The sequence below is a fragment of the Lemur catta genome, chromosome 13 (genome assembly GCF_020740605.2).
Source record: "Lemur catta isolate mLemCat1 chromosome 13, mLemCat1.pri, whole genome shotgun sequence".
NCBI lineage: Eukaryota > Metazoa > Chordata > Mammalia > Primates > Lemuridae > Lemur > Lemur catta.
In genome coordinates, this window is record NC_059140.1 from 845,432 (window position 1) to 862,092 (window position 16,661).

The 16,661-nt window shown below is 49.3% G+C and overlaps 1 protein-coding gene across 14 annotated transcripts in view; it reads right to left on the reverse strand.

Moving 5' to 3' along the window:
* Window positions 1–16,661, reverse strand: part of ZNF672 (zinc finger protein 672) — a 21,244-nt gene continuing 4,583 nt past the window's right edge. The window contains exons 1-6 of one of the 14 annotated variants that reach the window (XM_045567402.1): window positions 8,283–8,455; window positions 6,082–6,138; window positions 3,443–5,086; window positions 3,235–3,336; window positions 1,943–2,029; window positions 1–1,845 (exon numbers count right to left, since the gene is read on the reverse strand). In XM_045567402.1, coding sequence (XP_045423358.1) covers window positions 248–1,624 — 1,377 coding nt within the window. In that variant the 5' untranslated portion in view covers window positions 1,625–1,845; window positions 1,943–2,029; window positions 3,235–3,336; ... (1 more) ...; window positions 6,082–6,138; window positions 8,283–8,455 and the 3' untranslated portion in view covers window positions 1–247. Of the gene's footprint in view, window positions 1,846–1,942; window positions 3,337–3,442; window positions 5,087–5,455; window positions 5,550–6,081; window positions 6,139–8,282; window positions 8,456–16,661 lie in introns of those variants that run through there. The other 13 variants (XM_045567400.1, XM_045567401.1, XM_045567399.1 and 10 more) reach the window with 13 other exon arrangements.

A 16,661-nucleotide genomic window follows, 5' to 3' on the forward strand; every position in this document is an offset into this window, starting at 1 on the left:
CGCAACTATCTGCACCTACACTCAGGAGGGAGACAAGCCAGGCCGGACGATGCAAGGACTGAGGATGGGACAAGAGCTGACAGGGAAGGTGTAGAGGCAGGGCAGGTCAAGGGCTACCAACAGAAACTGGAAAAGCAGCAGGTCAGGACACTGTCCTTTCCCAAACTTCCATCTGCGAGTTGCGCCCCCCACCCCCGTCCCTGTGGCCCTACGTGGGTGTTTGCCTAACCTCCTTCAGAGAAGCCCCTCAGCAAGTCTCTCTCCACTGGGACATAAAGAGCCCTGGCTTTTCCTGTACAGCCGGCCCAGCGAAGACGAGCGCAGCCCCTGCTGCGGCCCGGGTGGCGGCGGCAGCGGTGCGGGCGCGTGTGTGGGCCCGCTGGTGTTGGGACAGCGAGCGGCTGTGGCTGAAGCACTTGCCGCACTCGGCGCACTCCGCCGGCCGCTCGCCCAGGTGCGTCTTGCGATGTAGTGCGAGCTTGGAGGCGACGCCGAAGGCCTTGCCACACTCGGGGCATCTGTGTGGCTTGTGGCCAGCATGGTTGCGCCGATGCACGTTGAGGTTGGACACGCACGTGAACCGCCTGCCGCACAGTTCGCAGCGGTAGGGCTTCTCGCCCGTGTGCGTGCGCCGGTGCTTGGTGAGGTCTGAGCGGTCGCTGAAGCGGCGGCCGCACTCGGGGCACGGGAAGGGCTTCTCCCCAGTGTGGACGCGCTGGTGCACCACCAGGTCGGAGCGCTGCCCGAAGCCCTTGCCACAGGTGGCGCACGCGTGCGGCCGCTCGCCCTGGTGGCTGCGCCGGTGGCGCAGTAACGTGGAACTCTCGCTGAAGCAGCGCCCGCAGTCGCCGCATGCATAGGGCTTCTCTCCCGTGTGCGTGCGCTGGTGGCGCACCAGCGTGGCACTCTCCAAGAAGCCCTTGCCGCACTCTGGACACTTGAAGGGCTTCTCCCCCGAGTGCGTCTGCAGATGTCGCGTTAGCGTAGAGCTCTTGCCGAAGCTCTTGCCGCACACGCCACACTGGCGCGTGTCCGGGGCACGGGGTAGCCGGGCCGCGGGGCTGTGGGCCACGTGGACGCGTGCGTGACTCCGCAGCCCCGCGCCGCTGCGGAAGGCCCGCGGGCACTGCGTGCCGCGGCGGGCCGGGCCGGCGGGGGCGGAGGCCGTGCCCGGCGCGTGCGCCCGCGCCTGGTGGGAGGCCAGCGCGCTCTGTCGGAAGGCCCGGGCGCACAGCGGACAGCGGCGGGGCCGTTCGGGCGGGTGGCGGTGGCGCCGGTGCACTAGCAGCGCCGAGAGGTGCGGGAAGCGGCGGCCGCAGACGCGGCAGGGGCGGGCGCGGCTGCGCCGATGGGCGCCCACGTGTAGGTCCAGGCGGCCGCTGTGGCGGAAGCTCTGGCCGCACTCGCCGCAGATGTAGAGGGTCTGGCCCGCGTGCGTGCGCCTGTGCGCCGGGAGGTCGGCAGCCCGCGCGCAGCGCTCGCCGCACTCCGGGCACTGGACGCTGCCGTCGCCGCCGTGGGCACGCTCGTGCCGCAGCAGCACCGAGCTGTAGCGGAAACTCTTGCCACACTCGCTGCACGCGTAAGGCCTCCCTGAGGTAACCGCGCCCGGCGCGGAGAACATGGTGAGGGATCACAGGGAAGTGTGCCACTCGCACTTTGGGGTCCACCTCCTCCCGCTGCGGCTAATTTTTACTTTTCTTAAAGCCTGGAAAGGGAAAGGTAACAGACAAAAGGGAGGGGCCCTGCAAACTGGTGTGTGGTTTCCAGGATTTCTTCTCTCGGAGGCGGGCGTCACAGCTGTTCCAGAGGCGGCTGTGGCCCGGTTCACCCTGCCCCGCGAGCCTGTGGGGAGAAGGTCGCTGTGAGCCCCAGCAACAGCTGCGACAGCTCTGTCTGAGGGAAGGAAGGGGAAGAGAGCTCCCTATTTCCTGTAACTTACTCAAGTAGTCCATCTCTGGATTCCCTTCTCCAAGACGAAGCAAACGATAGGAGTCCCCGAAATAGACAGCGGGTGTCCTTGTACTTCCTACCTGGAAGGGCAGGGGCACGGACTGCAGGGGTCCTGGAGAACAGGCAGCAGTGGATCCAGAAGGGGACCTTACATGCAGCGTGGCAAACATCAACACTGCTGGGGAGGGAAGGGAGTGCCCAGCCTGCTTTCTGGCCTTGGACTGGGGATCCCCACCTGGGGATACATTAGGAAATGACCAAGGAGGGATGGGCCAATGAGAAGACGTCCCTGGGCTTAGACCATACAAATGCCACCTTCTGACTCCCAAGTTTCCTGAGTCGTCATTGCAAACCCAGCCAGCCTTGGACGAAAAGGGCGATGCGATGAAGCACAGCCAGGCCGAGGAGCAGCAGTCTGGGCAGAAGGCTCAGACCGTGGTGTTACCAAAGGGCTGGGGCCTGGGCAAACGAAGATATCTGAAAAACCCCTAAATACTGTTCCTTGGCTTTGGACAAAACCTGATAAACGACTACCCTACACCAGTACACAGCCCCAAGGTTGAGAAAGCAACTCAAGACCCATTTGATGAATTATCAAAAGCCGTTCAACTTTACATAATTCACACAAAAAAATATTATCTAAAGTTGCTAGCAATATCCAAGAATTGCTTTTCACGTTTGGGAAAGGCTGGGGATAAGGAAGGGGCATCCTTTCTAATTCCCAGGGTATCCAAATTGTTTGTGAACATTCTGCATATTTTTTCTTCACTGCTCCAGCCCCAAGTATCTGAGTATCTGGACTAGCAGAGAAACTCCTTTATGAAGACCAGATCTACTCTGCTATCTTGTTTATCTCGAGTAGTATCCTTAAATCCTTCTGACTGGTGACTCCAGGCAGCTGACTGGGAGCAGGGTCAGTCTTTGTAGTACGTGCATAGAACCTCGAATGCCCTCTAGTTAAGAGTAAAAATGTCGCTGCCCTCCTCATCTGTCTGGCCTCACCAGTGACTACTTCCCTCAAGGCCCATGGATCTGTCCCCAGCCCAATTCAGTGAGTGGGACAGTGGAGATTAGATATAGTTTTAGTTCAGTAGAGCCCCTGTCACCTAACAGATCGGGGAGAGGAAGCAAGCAAAATGATCAGCAGTCATTTTCTTATTAGCAGATGAATATTCATCATAAATACTCAAAACTTTTTAGTTATAAAATATCCCATAGTCGGGATCCTCATCTTTTGGATGCAAATGGAGACGAGTGGAAAAAGCCCTGAAAACAGCCAACCTGCGGGAGTGGGCTCCGGAGCTCCTGCCGTCCTCCACGCTGGGCAGGCAGGGCCTGCGCAGGGTCCTTCCCCTGTGCCTCTGTAACAGGATGTGCTGGGTCCTGGAGGATGAAGGAAGAGGGCAACTGTGAATTTATTTTATTTTTTTCTAGAGACAGTCTCACTTTCTTGCCCAGGCTGGAGTGTAATAGTGTGATCATAGCTCACTGCAGCCTCAAAATCCTGGGCTCCTGCATGAGCTTCCTAAAGTGCTGAGATTACAGGTGTGAGCCACTCTGCCTGGCCAGAAAATGGGAATTTCAGCTGAGTAGAACAGAAACAGGGAGAGAGAGAGAGAAGTATTTCCTGGAGGAGGGTGTTTTTTAAGGGACATTTTCAAATGTAAAAAGCTAAACTAGGGAGAACAGTATCATAAATCACTTACTATTTTGCCATTCGTGTTTCATCTGTGATACCACTCCATTTTTTTTTTTTTTTTTTTTTGTCTAGAGTATTTTAAATCGCAGACATCTTATTCAAAGAGGATGATTTTTAAACAAGATCTGCAAGCCGGGGCAGGAGCCCTTCTGTAGACTCAAGAGCAGATTTTAGAGGGAGTGCCTTGGTTCCTCCAGATGGAACCTTCAACCCAGACCTCAGGCTGCTGATTCCATCTGGACATCAGTTCACAAGAATGCTTGTCCTTATGAGAACAAAACCTTTCCTGGAGACTCAGTGGCTGATCCCAACTGCCAGAGAAAGTAAAGCTTAGTCCCCAGTGAGTGTTCCACCTCCTCTGGGGGTGTCTGGAGACCATGTTTCTGGGCACTCACCCTCCCACAGGCCACTGTGTCCCAGGGCATATGCCCAAGGAAGGTAAGACAAATGCACAAACACCAGCATACACACATAAATGGCACATAAACGAAGATACCATTTCCTCCCATTATGGATGGGGTAAGCGAGACTGACTAGGATGCAGGTATGGTGCTTGAATGTCAGGCTGGGCCCTTCAAGTCTCTCTTCTCTACCTCACCCCATGCTGGAGCTTGCCCTGGAGGCAAAAAGGTTCTGTGCTTGAGGTGGACACCTGAAAGAAAAAGTATTACGGGCCAAAAAACAATGATTTCTAGGCTGTCTTAACCACTCTGCTGATTTAATGTGAGTTTTGAAGTTGTTGTACCACCAACTTTATTTTACTTTGGAAAAAAAATAAGTGTAGGAAAGCTTGCAAAGAATGAAGGCAACAATGATGCGCATTAGTGAAAATCCTAACCGTTGAAGTACCTTCCACACACTTAATGCTTACAAATACTGTATATATAACTAATAAAAACAAGTACTAAGTAAGGCAAGCTAATGGGAAAATTAACATTTAAAATAGATTCAAGATAAACTTCTGAGTTTCATATGTCACTTTATTTTTTTGTTTCTTAATAGATACTGTAGGTATTTCATACCATATCTAATTGGTCACAAATTATAAATCAGGAGTGTTAGAATTAATCAGGATTTAGAGCATTTATTAACAATCTACTGTGAGAGATTTTTCTTCTGACTTGCATTCTTGAGTCAGAATAAAGATTTTTCTTCCCTGGTTATCTATTCTGCCATGCCAGCATTTCTGGGGTGGGATGAGAGACCCTGGAAAGTCGTGATTCACGAGAAGCAAGTGGTCGTCTTACAATTCGTCCGTGCTGAAGCCAGAGTCTGGGCAGCAGGGAATGGTGCCATGGGGAACGTTCAGAACTGTGCTGTCTACTGCAGCGGCCGAGACCCGCAAGTGGCAACTGAACACTTGAAACCTGGCTGGTCCTGGCCGGTCCAAATTAAGATGCGTTGTAAGGGTTAATGCACTCCTCATTTCAAAGACTTAGTATTGAAAAAGAATGTAAAATATCTCATTAATATTTAATGTTGATTATATGTTAAAAAGACAATATTTTGGATATATTAGGTTAAATATTAAAATAAATATTACCCACTTTTAAAGAAAATTTTAAGATGACAAATGTGGTTCGTATTTTATTTCTATTGGATAGTGCTTGTCCAAATAGCCTTTCGAAATTCTGGAATAACATACAAAGGGAGGCTGGCCCACCTGACAGCCCCTGGAGGGCTTTGGTTGGGAAAAGGTCGCTCACCCTCCCTGACCCTCTGAGCCTTAGTAAACATGCAGGAGACTCTTCCTTGCATTTCCCAAGACCCCAGCCCTTAGCCACCCCCTCCAGAAGAGTCTACCTGCTCTTTTGGAAAGTGGATGTCTGTACGGCCCATCTGCACCTGGTTGGGACTTGGGGTTGTGACTTATGCAACACCTTCTCTCACTGCTACTCTGTGGGCGGAACCGTCCCAGTTGTTACTAGCATCAACACGTGACAATTCTCACATGTTGGTATGTGCATCCCCCTTTCATCCTCCCAGTGGTCCTTTAAGGTGGGTGTTATCATTTACCCCCATGTGACCTGAGTTTCCTGGGCAGGTTGTCCAGAGTCATCTAGCACAAGTGCGCAGGTGGGTCTGAGGACAGGAGGAGGCAGCAAGCCTGGTGGCCTATCTCTCACTCCCCCAGGGCAGCCCCCACCCCTTCCCAGAGGCCCGAGCTGGCCTGCAGCAGCTCACTGGGCAACAGGGGCAGGCCTGGCTGTGTGGCTCGGTGGGAAGTATTGAGCAGCCAGGGTCCAAGGGGGACGAATGCTGGCCCCAGGGACCACTGCTTGGGGCCCCAGGGATTAGTCTGTGCGCACTGTGTCAATCTTGGGCCCCTGGCCCAGGAAATGGAACTATCTCCATTAGAAGAGTGGGCAGGAACTGGGGGTACCTGTACCAGGAGAGGTGATTCTTCTGCTTTCTCCTTGAATCCTTACCTCTTGAGAACTGAATCATGCTCTTGCCTCCAGAATTCTGTGTCACCCCAAGATACACTGAAATCCAGACCAGATAGAAACAAATTATCTACTCCCCACTCTGGACGGGTATGGAGTAGAAAATTTCCCCGGCCCTCAGGAGACTGCTCTGGGGCCTTTCCACTTCCAAGTCCTTCCACCGAGAAAGCTCTTTCCCCCTTCACTCAGGACTCTTCTCAAATAATGCTGTCTCTAAAAGGCTCCCCCTACCACCCTCCATGTCCCCCTCTCACCCCATTACTCAGTTTTATTCTGAATCAATCCGTGAAAGTAACTGGAAATAGGCCAGAGGTGGTGGCTCACCCCTGTAATCTGAGCACTCTGGGAGGCTAAGGCAGGAGGATCTCAGGAATTCAAGACCAGCCTGAGCAGGAGTGAGATCCCTTCTCTACTAAAAGTAGAAAAAATTAGCTGGGCACAGTGGTACGCACTTACAGTCCCAGCCACTCAGGAGGCTGAGGCAGGAGGATCACTTGAGCCCAGAGTTTGATGTTGCAGTGAGCTATGATGACACCACTGTACTCTAGCCCGGGCAATAGAGCGAGATTCTTTTTTAAGAGATTCTGTCTTAAAAAAGAATCTTAAAAAAAAAAAAAGTAACAGAAAACACTGATTCCCATATACTCCGGAAAGATTTAAGCCCCATTCTAGGAGGTGAGGATGGGGAATGGAATTCAAAGCACCAGAATAAACACTCCTTGCTTTCTTCTCCCCCACAGCAGAAACAAGGTCCAGTACTTCAAAAGAAGTTGCTTCTCCCAGCTTCAGATCCAGTCTGACATGTTTAAGGAGCTGGTGGAAATAGGCCAGCTCGCTCCCACCCCATGGGCCCAAGTCTGATCATGATCCAAATATATTCTTTTGGAAGTTTTGGTTTCACAAGTATTTTCCTGTGAAGTATGGAAAAGGTATGGATGTAGGCGGGGAGAGAACATACATGGAGCTTATCCTCTGTCCTTTTGACACATGGGTAAAACTGAGTGGCTAGAGCATTCCAGATCAGGGATAAAAGGGATGTTAGGGTCTTTTGCACCCTCCCTGGGCCTAGCAAGGAGTTGGACACACATAGGTACTCAATGCTTTTTTTCCTAACTGACCACTCATTCATCAGTCATACGCAATGCATTTCTAAAATGGCATATTAGTCTGGAATCCAATTCTCCCAAACGTAAGGTTCCTGGAAGAGGGGGCCTCTCTCTATAGTCACCTTATCTTCCATAGCTCTACCTACTGCGTAAACTGCAAATACTCGGCTTTGCTTTACAGAGTCAAACTGCCATTTGTTTAGAGGAACCAGAGAGGCAAGCATCCAAATTCTGGTTCCTCCCATCACTAGCTGTCTGACCTTGGACAGGAGACTGAGGGTGTCCTGTTGCCTCGGAAAACTCTAGTAAAGGAAGCTGTTACATAATATATATAATGTTTCATACGAAAAGAGAGAAGGTCAAAACATTGGTAAGTCTGAGAACTGCGGTTGCGCAGTGCTTAACATTTACTCTCCTCAGGACAATCCTTCTTTAGAGCGACTCAGGGGCCTCACTCCTGTCCCCAACTCCCAGCATACTACACTGTCTGCAAGCCCTTTTCCGTCCTTACGCGGCACGGGTCTTCCGCAGCCCCAGTTCCGCGACTGCGAGCTGTGAGGGTACGGCGAAGCCGAGTACTCATGTGACACTCGGCGCCGGTACCGACTCCTCGCGGACGCTAACACCGCGCCGGACCAGGTCGGCCCCCGGGAGCAGCCGCCGGGCGGACTCCCGCGGGCGGCCCGTTCTCGCGCCGGGGGCCCACCCCGCCCCTCGCCCGTGGCGCCAGCCCACCCGGCGGGCAAGCAGGACTCCGAAGCCGCGGTGGGAAGTGGGGGACACGGAACGCCGACGAAGCCCAGTGCCTGGCGCTGCCTTTGCATCCGGCCCAGCGTCTTGGAGCTGCCAGCCCCGAAGGTCACCCGGGGAGGACCAGCGAGGACAGGCCGAGGGCAAGGCCTGGGAGGAGCGCGCCGCGGCCGACCGCTCGGTCCGCCGCGTCTTCCCGTCACGCGCTGCCCGGGCTGCGTTCCCGACCGCAGCAGACAGTCGCCAGCGGCGCGGGGACAGCCTGGCCCCATTACGAGACCGCTGTCCTGCGCCACCCTGGCCCTCCCGGCCCTTCGGTCCCCTCACCGGTCGCCGACTGGCTCCTGCGATACCTCGCGGTTGCCGCTCAGCGGCCCGCCGACCCCGCCTCCGGGCCGCGGGCCTGCGGCGGGGAAGGAGGAAAGAGCTGGCGGCGGGTCCCGCTCCCGCGCCGCTCGGCGCCCTCAGGCCGCGGCCGGAGTCCCGGAAAGGGGAGGGGCCAGCAGCCCCCCCTCTTGCCCGAGCCAGGGCCCCGCCCTCCTCCCAGGCTCAGCCAATCCCCACTGCTCCTTCGTCCGCTGCCCACCCCTGAGCCTCGTCCTGCCCAATCAGAGGGAAGGGCGCCGAGCCCGCCGGCCACCTCGCCGCCAGCCCAGGGAGCTGCGGAGGGCGGTTGACGGCCCGAGCGCCGCCTGCGCGGCCGCGGGAGCCAGCTCCCAGCCCCTCCCAGTGGTGAGCTAGTGACTTCTTACGGTGAGGCCAGACTTACACCTATTATCTACCTTAGTCCTCACCAGAACCCTGCCAGGGGACATTTTTTCCAAATTTCAGATGAGGAGCCCACAAGTGAATGAGCCGCCCAAGGTCGCAGTGCCAGGGACGGGGAACTCCTGGTCTGCCTGCCAGCCGCCTCTCCAAGAGCTCGGTGGTTGAGCTCCCTGTCCAGATGCTGACTTTTATGTCGTCTTCCACTGGGAGTGCTACTAGTGGTGTTTTCTGGGAATGCCTTTGGGAGCTTGACCAAATGCAGTGGCCCTCTATCATGAGAACAGACGCCCAAGCATGGCCCTCAGGGTCCTTCATTTTACTTGCTCTAATCTTTCTGAGGTCATTTAGTACCATTCATCCTGTTACACATCTAGAGCTCTACTCAGGGGTCCTGTAAATCAGTGTATATTTAGACCTGTCATGCTTGGCCTGGAAAACTCCTTCTGTTTTAATTCCACCAGTTTGTAAAAGCTTAGTGAAATGCCATCTCCATAAACCTATTCTGGAATGCCCCTCTCCATCCTCAGTCCTGAGGATACATCCATGCTGCAATGCAACCCCCTGCACGTTGCGGTGTTCCCCCATAGTTTATGGGTCAGGCCGTGTCCTATTCGGGAACATCCTCTGAAGCAAGAGCACAGGGCGTGCACACCACAGATGCTCGAGAGTGTTTGCTAACTTGCATATGACAACATGGCACAAGGAGGACAAGGTCTGGCATCAGCAGGCAAAGAAACTGAAAAAGAAGACACAGGGTTCGGGCCTGGGGTGATAAGGGACTGAACTAGGAAGGGATAGAAGTGAGAGATGCGGAAAAAGAAAATATGCCTGAAGTAAAGTATATTTTTAAAAAAATTATAAAGTACCATACATAGATAAGGTAGTGTTATGTAGCAGATAACTAGTGGAGGATAATTCCAAAGTAGATCAGGACAGAGAAATAGATTACTTCAGACATTTCTGGACTCACTGCTCAGTATTGATGTCATGTTTTTAAGGAACACTGCTACACTTGGCTAATTCCAGAAGCATGACTAGGATGGTGATAAACAGATCACATAATTGAAGGGGCTGGGGATATTTATCCTGGAAAAGAGAAACCTTTTCTTGTGTACATAGTGACTGTACACAAATTTTGACAAACTGTCATGTGAAAGAGGGCTAGATTAGACGACTTTCCATTCTAGGGAAGCATTCAAATAATGGGGGAAATATACAGGAAGGTGGATTTTTGTTTCCTATGTTATGGGAGTTATCACAGTGGGGGATGATAATAATTGGAACACGAATACTGAGTGTAGGAGAGAAAGGTGAAGTATGAAGTTATGTGTGTACTTGTCAACTAGAAAATACCAGCTCCTGGGCCGAGCTCACGCCTGTAATCCTAGCACTTTGGGGGGCTGAGGTGGGATGACTGCGTGAGCCCAGGCGTTTGAGATTGCAGTGAGCTATGACGCCACTGCCCTCATGACCAGGCAACAGAGCAAGACCCTATCTCAAAATAAATAAATAAAATAGAAATAAAAATTTTAAAAATATATATCTCAGATCCAGATCCAAATGGTTTTATTTCCATGCAAATCTACATCAATAAATGACAACTCCTAATGTGGTTCTAAATATTCAAAATATTTATGAAGGTCTACTATGTACCAGGTAGTGTCATGAATACAGCTATGGACTTCCAGATGAATCTCCCTCAAATAAAGCTCTGATTGTGATATTCCTGCTCAAGAACTGTCAAAAGTTTGTATTTACTGACAAATGAAGTTTACTCTCCTGGTGTAATATCCAAGACCTTCTTCCACCTTTTGCAACCTGCCTTTCCAGTCTGTTCTCTCCAATTCCCCAAACAGGTGGGGAATTTCTCTCAGCCTGGAATACATTCCTTTTATTCCCCCACTTCTCCTTTTCTGCCAAAGTCCTACATATGCCTCAGAGCTCTGTTCAAAAGCCAACCCATCCTCAAAGTGAAAATTATATCTTTCTGAAGACCACTAGAATTGTTCATCCAGAAATTCCATAAGTATTCATAGAAAACATGTTGTCTTTGCAGGCCACAAGATGCACAAGACACTTTATCTGTATTTACATCCTTTCCCGTGACTCTAGAATAATATGCATATTTATTTCCCCTTCTAAATTGTAAGCTTGAGGGCAGGGTCGGTGTCTGCGTGCACATTTCTGAATACTTGCTATGTATAAGAAAATGGGCTGAGTGTTGGAGAAAAAATGGAGACTGAGTTCTTTGAGGACATGCTGAGGGAGGGCAGACCCCAATAGACCCTGGCATCCCATCATGTGCAAAGTATAAAGTGGTATAAAGGTAGAAGGAGAAGAATAGGATAATTTTGCCATGGGTCATCAGCAAACTTCATTGACTCAACATGTAGCCAAGATTTTGCATCGGCGTCTGTGGATAGAAGTAAAAATGATTTACACACACACATGCCCACCCATCCCCTGGGGAGCTTTCTGCCAATATAGGAGACAGGATTGGGCTGCGCAGAGGGGATTAGATGAACAGGAAAGGAGTGGGCATGCTCTCAGTCCAGACTGAGGATAGAATAAAGGAGCCTCAGAATCCTGTGGAGGATGTGGAGTAGGATAGGGCAAGAGTTCTAGGAAGTGGAGAGGGCAGAGGTGTTGAAAGAGGTTCCTCAAAAAAGTCTGGACTGAAGTTAGGAATCCATTCTTTCCACAAGCTTTGATTAAGGTCTGAGTCTGTACCTGGCTGGGTAATGGGAACACAGGGATGAACAGAACATCACATGTGCATCACGTGCCCTTACAGTCCAGTAGAGGCATCTCTCCCACATCCAGGAGTATGGGCTTCCCTCGGTGGGCAGGGGGGGACCCATGGTGCATCAAGGCTTGTAAAGACTGAAGTTAGAGGTGAATAAGTGAAGCTCGGGACATTTCCAAGAGGCTGTAGGTAGATGGGAAGGGGCTGAGGGCAGGACCCTAGAGCACCAGTCTCCAAAAACAGGCAGCTACAGAAAGGGCAACTAATAGAGCTTTGGGGAGGAGAAGAGTCACAACAGGGTCAAGGTTTTAAATCCCATGTGAGGAACTGGCAGGCAGTGTCCACACTAGAGTAAGTCAAATAGTATCAAGGCCATTGGTAGTAGTCAGTAGTTTATGTAGAGTAGTCAGTAGTTTATGAAGAGAGACAGAGACAGAAAGGAGGGGAGGTAAAAGTTGAAGGCATGCAGAACAGGCACACAGCACATGCTCTACATTGCAGTTGAGGGGCAAGTGAAAGGCAAGTATTAAGGCTAAGAGTATAGATCACTATTCCAAATTCTTTGTTTGAAATGTGAGCCCACTGGTTATTTTCAAAACGTTGAAAATCAGGCTGGGTGAGGTGACTCACACCTGTAATCCCAGCACTTTGGGAGGCTGAGGCAGATCAGCCTGGGCCACAGAGTGAGACTCTTGTAATAAAAAAAAAAAAAAAAAAAAAGGTTGAAAATTAGATTTGGAAGGATTGCTGTGTTACTAGTGGTACAAGGACTGGAAAACTGTTTCAATTTCATTCATCTTGCTCTTATATTACTAAATACAATGTTTTCCAGTCTTCAAATATTCTAATTTCAGTTCCATATATAACAAAAATATTGGCCTCTAGAGCAGGAGTCCCTGACCTTTTTGGCACCAGGGACCGGTTTCATGGAACACAATTTTTCCATGGTTGGGAAGGTGGGGATGGTTTTGGGATGATTCAAGTGCATTATATTTATTGTGCACTTTATTTCTATTATTATTACATTATAATATATAATGAAATAATTATACAACTCACCATAATGTAGAGTCAGTGGGACCCTGAGCTTGTTTTCCTGCAACTAGACAGTCCCATCTGGGGGTGATGGGAGACAGTGACACCGGAAGTGTGTTGCTTATGTCCAGTCCACGCTGTAATCTCATTTTGGTTGCTGTCACTGCAGAAAACCCTGCTTCACAAAGACGGGGTGTTGGAAATGGAAGCAGGCTTTTCGGCGCTTTTGCGGCAATCTCAGGTTATTCCACCTTGACTTTAATCCAGAACATATGAAGATTTGATGTTGTCTCAAACATACTTTTAAGGCCACTATCGTTTGAGATCCTAAGCAGCTGATCCTAACACAGACAAAGTCAATTCACCTGGCGTATGCACAAACGGGTCATGGATCCATTCCTTCCCAGTTTGGGAGTCTTTTGTGGTTGGGGAGTAGCGCTCAAACTCTTTTGAAAGCTGAGATAGGTGATCATGCACCAGCTGGGAGAAAGAAGGCCCTGGCTCAGTCTCTTCCAAAATCTCTGCTAATGTTTGAAACATGTCAAAAATCCCAATGTTCAGTCGTCACCCCCATAATTCCAGTTTAGCTTTGAATGCAGGCATTTTGTCTGCCAACTTGAACACAGCTGTCATTCTCCCCTGAAGTGAGAGATTGAGTTTGTTCAGCAGGTTGAGTATGTCACACAAGCAAGTTTTGCCACCCATTTCATGTTACTGAATTGTGCTGCCAGAGGTAACTGGTTTTGTAAAAGAAATCTCTGGAGCAGCTCTTATAACTCAGAAACTCTGGCCAGTGATCTACCTTTAGAAAGCCTCTCACTTCTGTGTGTAAGAGAAGACGTGCTCTGCGTCCATCTCCTCACAGAGCTGCGTGAACAGACATGAGTTACGGGCATGTACTTTAATGTGGTTGATGATTTTAATCACATCCTGCAAAACATTGTTTAGTTCCGGTGACATTTTTCAGCTAGCCAGCATTTGTCTATTGATGACACAGTGCACAGACTCACATTCAGAAGCGACCTCCTTGACCCAGGTAGTGACACCAGAAAGCTGTCTAGTCATGGCACCGCTCCATCTGGACATTTACCAACATAAAAGGACCAAAGCAGTTTTCCTGATATGGAATCATTCAAAGACTTGAATAGCTCTGTAGCTGTGGTGTTGGCTGGCAACGAAAGCGCACATAACATATCCTCCTGGACATCCTCCTAAAAAATATATCACACAAAAACAAGCATTGTTGCCTTGCTGTCAACATCAATAGACTCATCAACCTGGATTACGTACCATGGTGAATTATTAATCCTAACAATCGTGCCTCAACATCCTCTGCTATTTCATGAATGCATCTAGTTATGGTGTTGGCTAAAACAGGAACATGCTCCACCTTTTGAACTGCAGCCTCTCCTGAAAGTTCATGGCACATGTCTGTAGCAGCAGGCAGGATCAACTCTTCCCCAATATTAAAGGGCTCCTTAGCTTTAGCGATGCAGTTAGCTACTAAGAATGACGTTCTCAGTGCAGACACACTTGATGAAGTGGCGGCCTTCAATAACTGCTGCTCGTTCTTCATGTTCATGTCTTTTTTTTTAATTTTGAAAAACTCCAGAAGTTTGTCTTTTAATGCAAGGTGTCTGCTCTCCATGTGGCAAAGCAGTTTTGAAGGTGCCATGGCTTCGCTGGATAGCCGGTCACCACATATTAGCCGGTCACCACAAAGTGGGCTTGGATTTGTGAATCACCTGTTGCACTGAAACTGTAATTTAAGTAGGACTCGGTATTTTCTTTTAAATGCAACTTTCATTTTGTTGGCAGTCTCAGAGTCTTCTGCTGTCTCCTCATTGGGTCTTTCCTCCTTTTCAAAGAAGCTCTCCAGAGACGTTTGTTTTTGCACTAATTTTGCTAGGGTTAGCTTGTAGGCTTCCAAAACTGTGACTGAGACAAGTGCACAGTGCAGGAAAGAGGCACACACAGAAGTGGTAAATAAAATAATGGGACAGACTAACACAGACTAAATAACACAGACTAAAATAAGTGTCAGATTCTGACTTAAAGCCTGTCAACAGATACAGCTTAATTGTCACTTGCCACTCACTGACAGAGTTTTGATATGAGTTTGCAAGCAACTGATTTACCCTGGTCTCCGTGCAGTCAAACCTCTCTGCTAATGATAATCTATGCAGCTGCTCCGCAGCGCTAGCATCACCCCCTCAGCTCCACCTCAGAGCACCAGGCATTAGATTCTCCTAAGGCCCTGTGAACTAAAATAAAATCTGAAGGCTCACCCCGCCCACCAGCTGACTGAATGGACCCCCTCTTGGCCAAGGGAATATCCTGAAACTAAATTGCCTGCCATGAGGGAGGTCAGACATGCCTCATCATGGCCCCCTCCCTTCTTGGGGACATCCTTTGCAACCCATTAACAAGCCTAAGGGTATGCAAGACACACCTGCAGGTCCTCAATTTACACAACAGCTATATGTCCAATGGCTTGTCTCTGATTAACAGCTCCTTATCTTAAAACATTCCTAGCCTTTAGGCAAAGCTTCATGTCTTTAACCAATTACAAGTCAAAGAATCTTTAAAACAACCTAAAACCTATAAGCACCCCCCCACACACACTCCGCGCGCCTTCAAGGTAGCCCACCTTTTCGGACCAAACCAATGTATGAGTCCCTCGCATTGATTTATGACTTTACCTCCCCTGTCTCCCTGAAATGTATAAAACCAAACTGGAACCCAGCCACAGCGAGTCCACTTGCTCAAGGCTTCTTGGGCGTGGCTCTGGGTCATGGTCCTCAAATTTGGCTCAGAATAAATCTCTTTAAAATTATTTTACACAGTATGAATTTTTTTTCTGTTGACAGAGCTCACAAGCTGGATCCCTCGCATGTGCAGTTTACAGAAGGGTTCACACTCCTCGGAGAATCTAACGCTGCCGCGGATCTGACAGCATCGGGCAGTGATGCAAGTGATGGGGAGGTGGCTGTAAATAGAGATGAAGCTCCGCTCACTCGCCTCCTGCTGTGCGGCCCAGTTCCTAATAGGCCTCCAACTGGTACCAGTCCTCAGTCTCAGCTGTGGGGACCACAGCTCTAGATCACAATACCTTCTAGTGCTTCCCCAAATAACTCCACTGATGTCAACTGACATAGTTTTCCAATAGTAAAAAGAACCAAGTACAGAAAAGTGAATCTAACAGTTTAGAATAATGAGAATAGGAAAGGCTGTGTTGATTAAATCCCGAATTGCAGATTTTCTTTCTTAAGGAATGAGGGTTTTTATTAATTTCAAGTTGCAAACATACCATAAAGCCAGATCAAAATGGATTTTAGGAAAGAGGAAACAAGTGAAAACTTACAAATTGCACCAATAACATAAATTAATTTCAATGGCTTGACACAGAGGATTTAATGTCTTATAAATTTATTTAAAGAGTAATTTTAATAAAAAATTATTGGAATTTGTGCTGCTTACAATCTGGTTAACTTCAAGGTCTCAGGCACTGATGCCATCAAAGACTGCTACTTTTCTTTCTTCTTTTTTTTTCAAACAGTCTCATTCACCCAGGTGGAGTACAGTGGCGTCAGTCTAGCTCACTGCAACCTCAAACTCCTGGGTTCAAGTGATCCTCCTGCCTCAGCCATCCAAGTTGCTGGGACTACAGGCATGTGCCACCATGCCAGACTAATTTTCCTTATTTTTTGTAGAGATGGGGTCTTGCTGTGTTGCCCAGGCTGGTTTTGAACTCCTGGCCTCAAGCAATCAACCCTCCTCAGGCTCCCAAAGTGCTGATTACAGGCATGAGTCACCGCGTCTGGCCAAACAGGATTTTTTAAAAAATAGTTTTATGGTGGTATAATTGACATACAAAATTGCATATTGAAATGTACAGTTTGACACGTTCTGACATGTATTTATACACCCAGGAAATCCTCACTACAATCAAGATAGAGAACATCTCCACTATACACAAGTTTCCTCATGCCATTTTGTAATCCCTTCCACCCTCCCCCAGGCAACCACTCATCTGCTTTGTGTCACTACATATCAGTCAACTAATGTTTAATCAGCAACTGATGGTGGTGTGAGTGATGGTAGGAAAAAAGTTAAAGAACACAAAAAGGCAGTTTCTATTATTAGGAAAGAAAAAC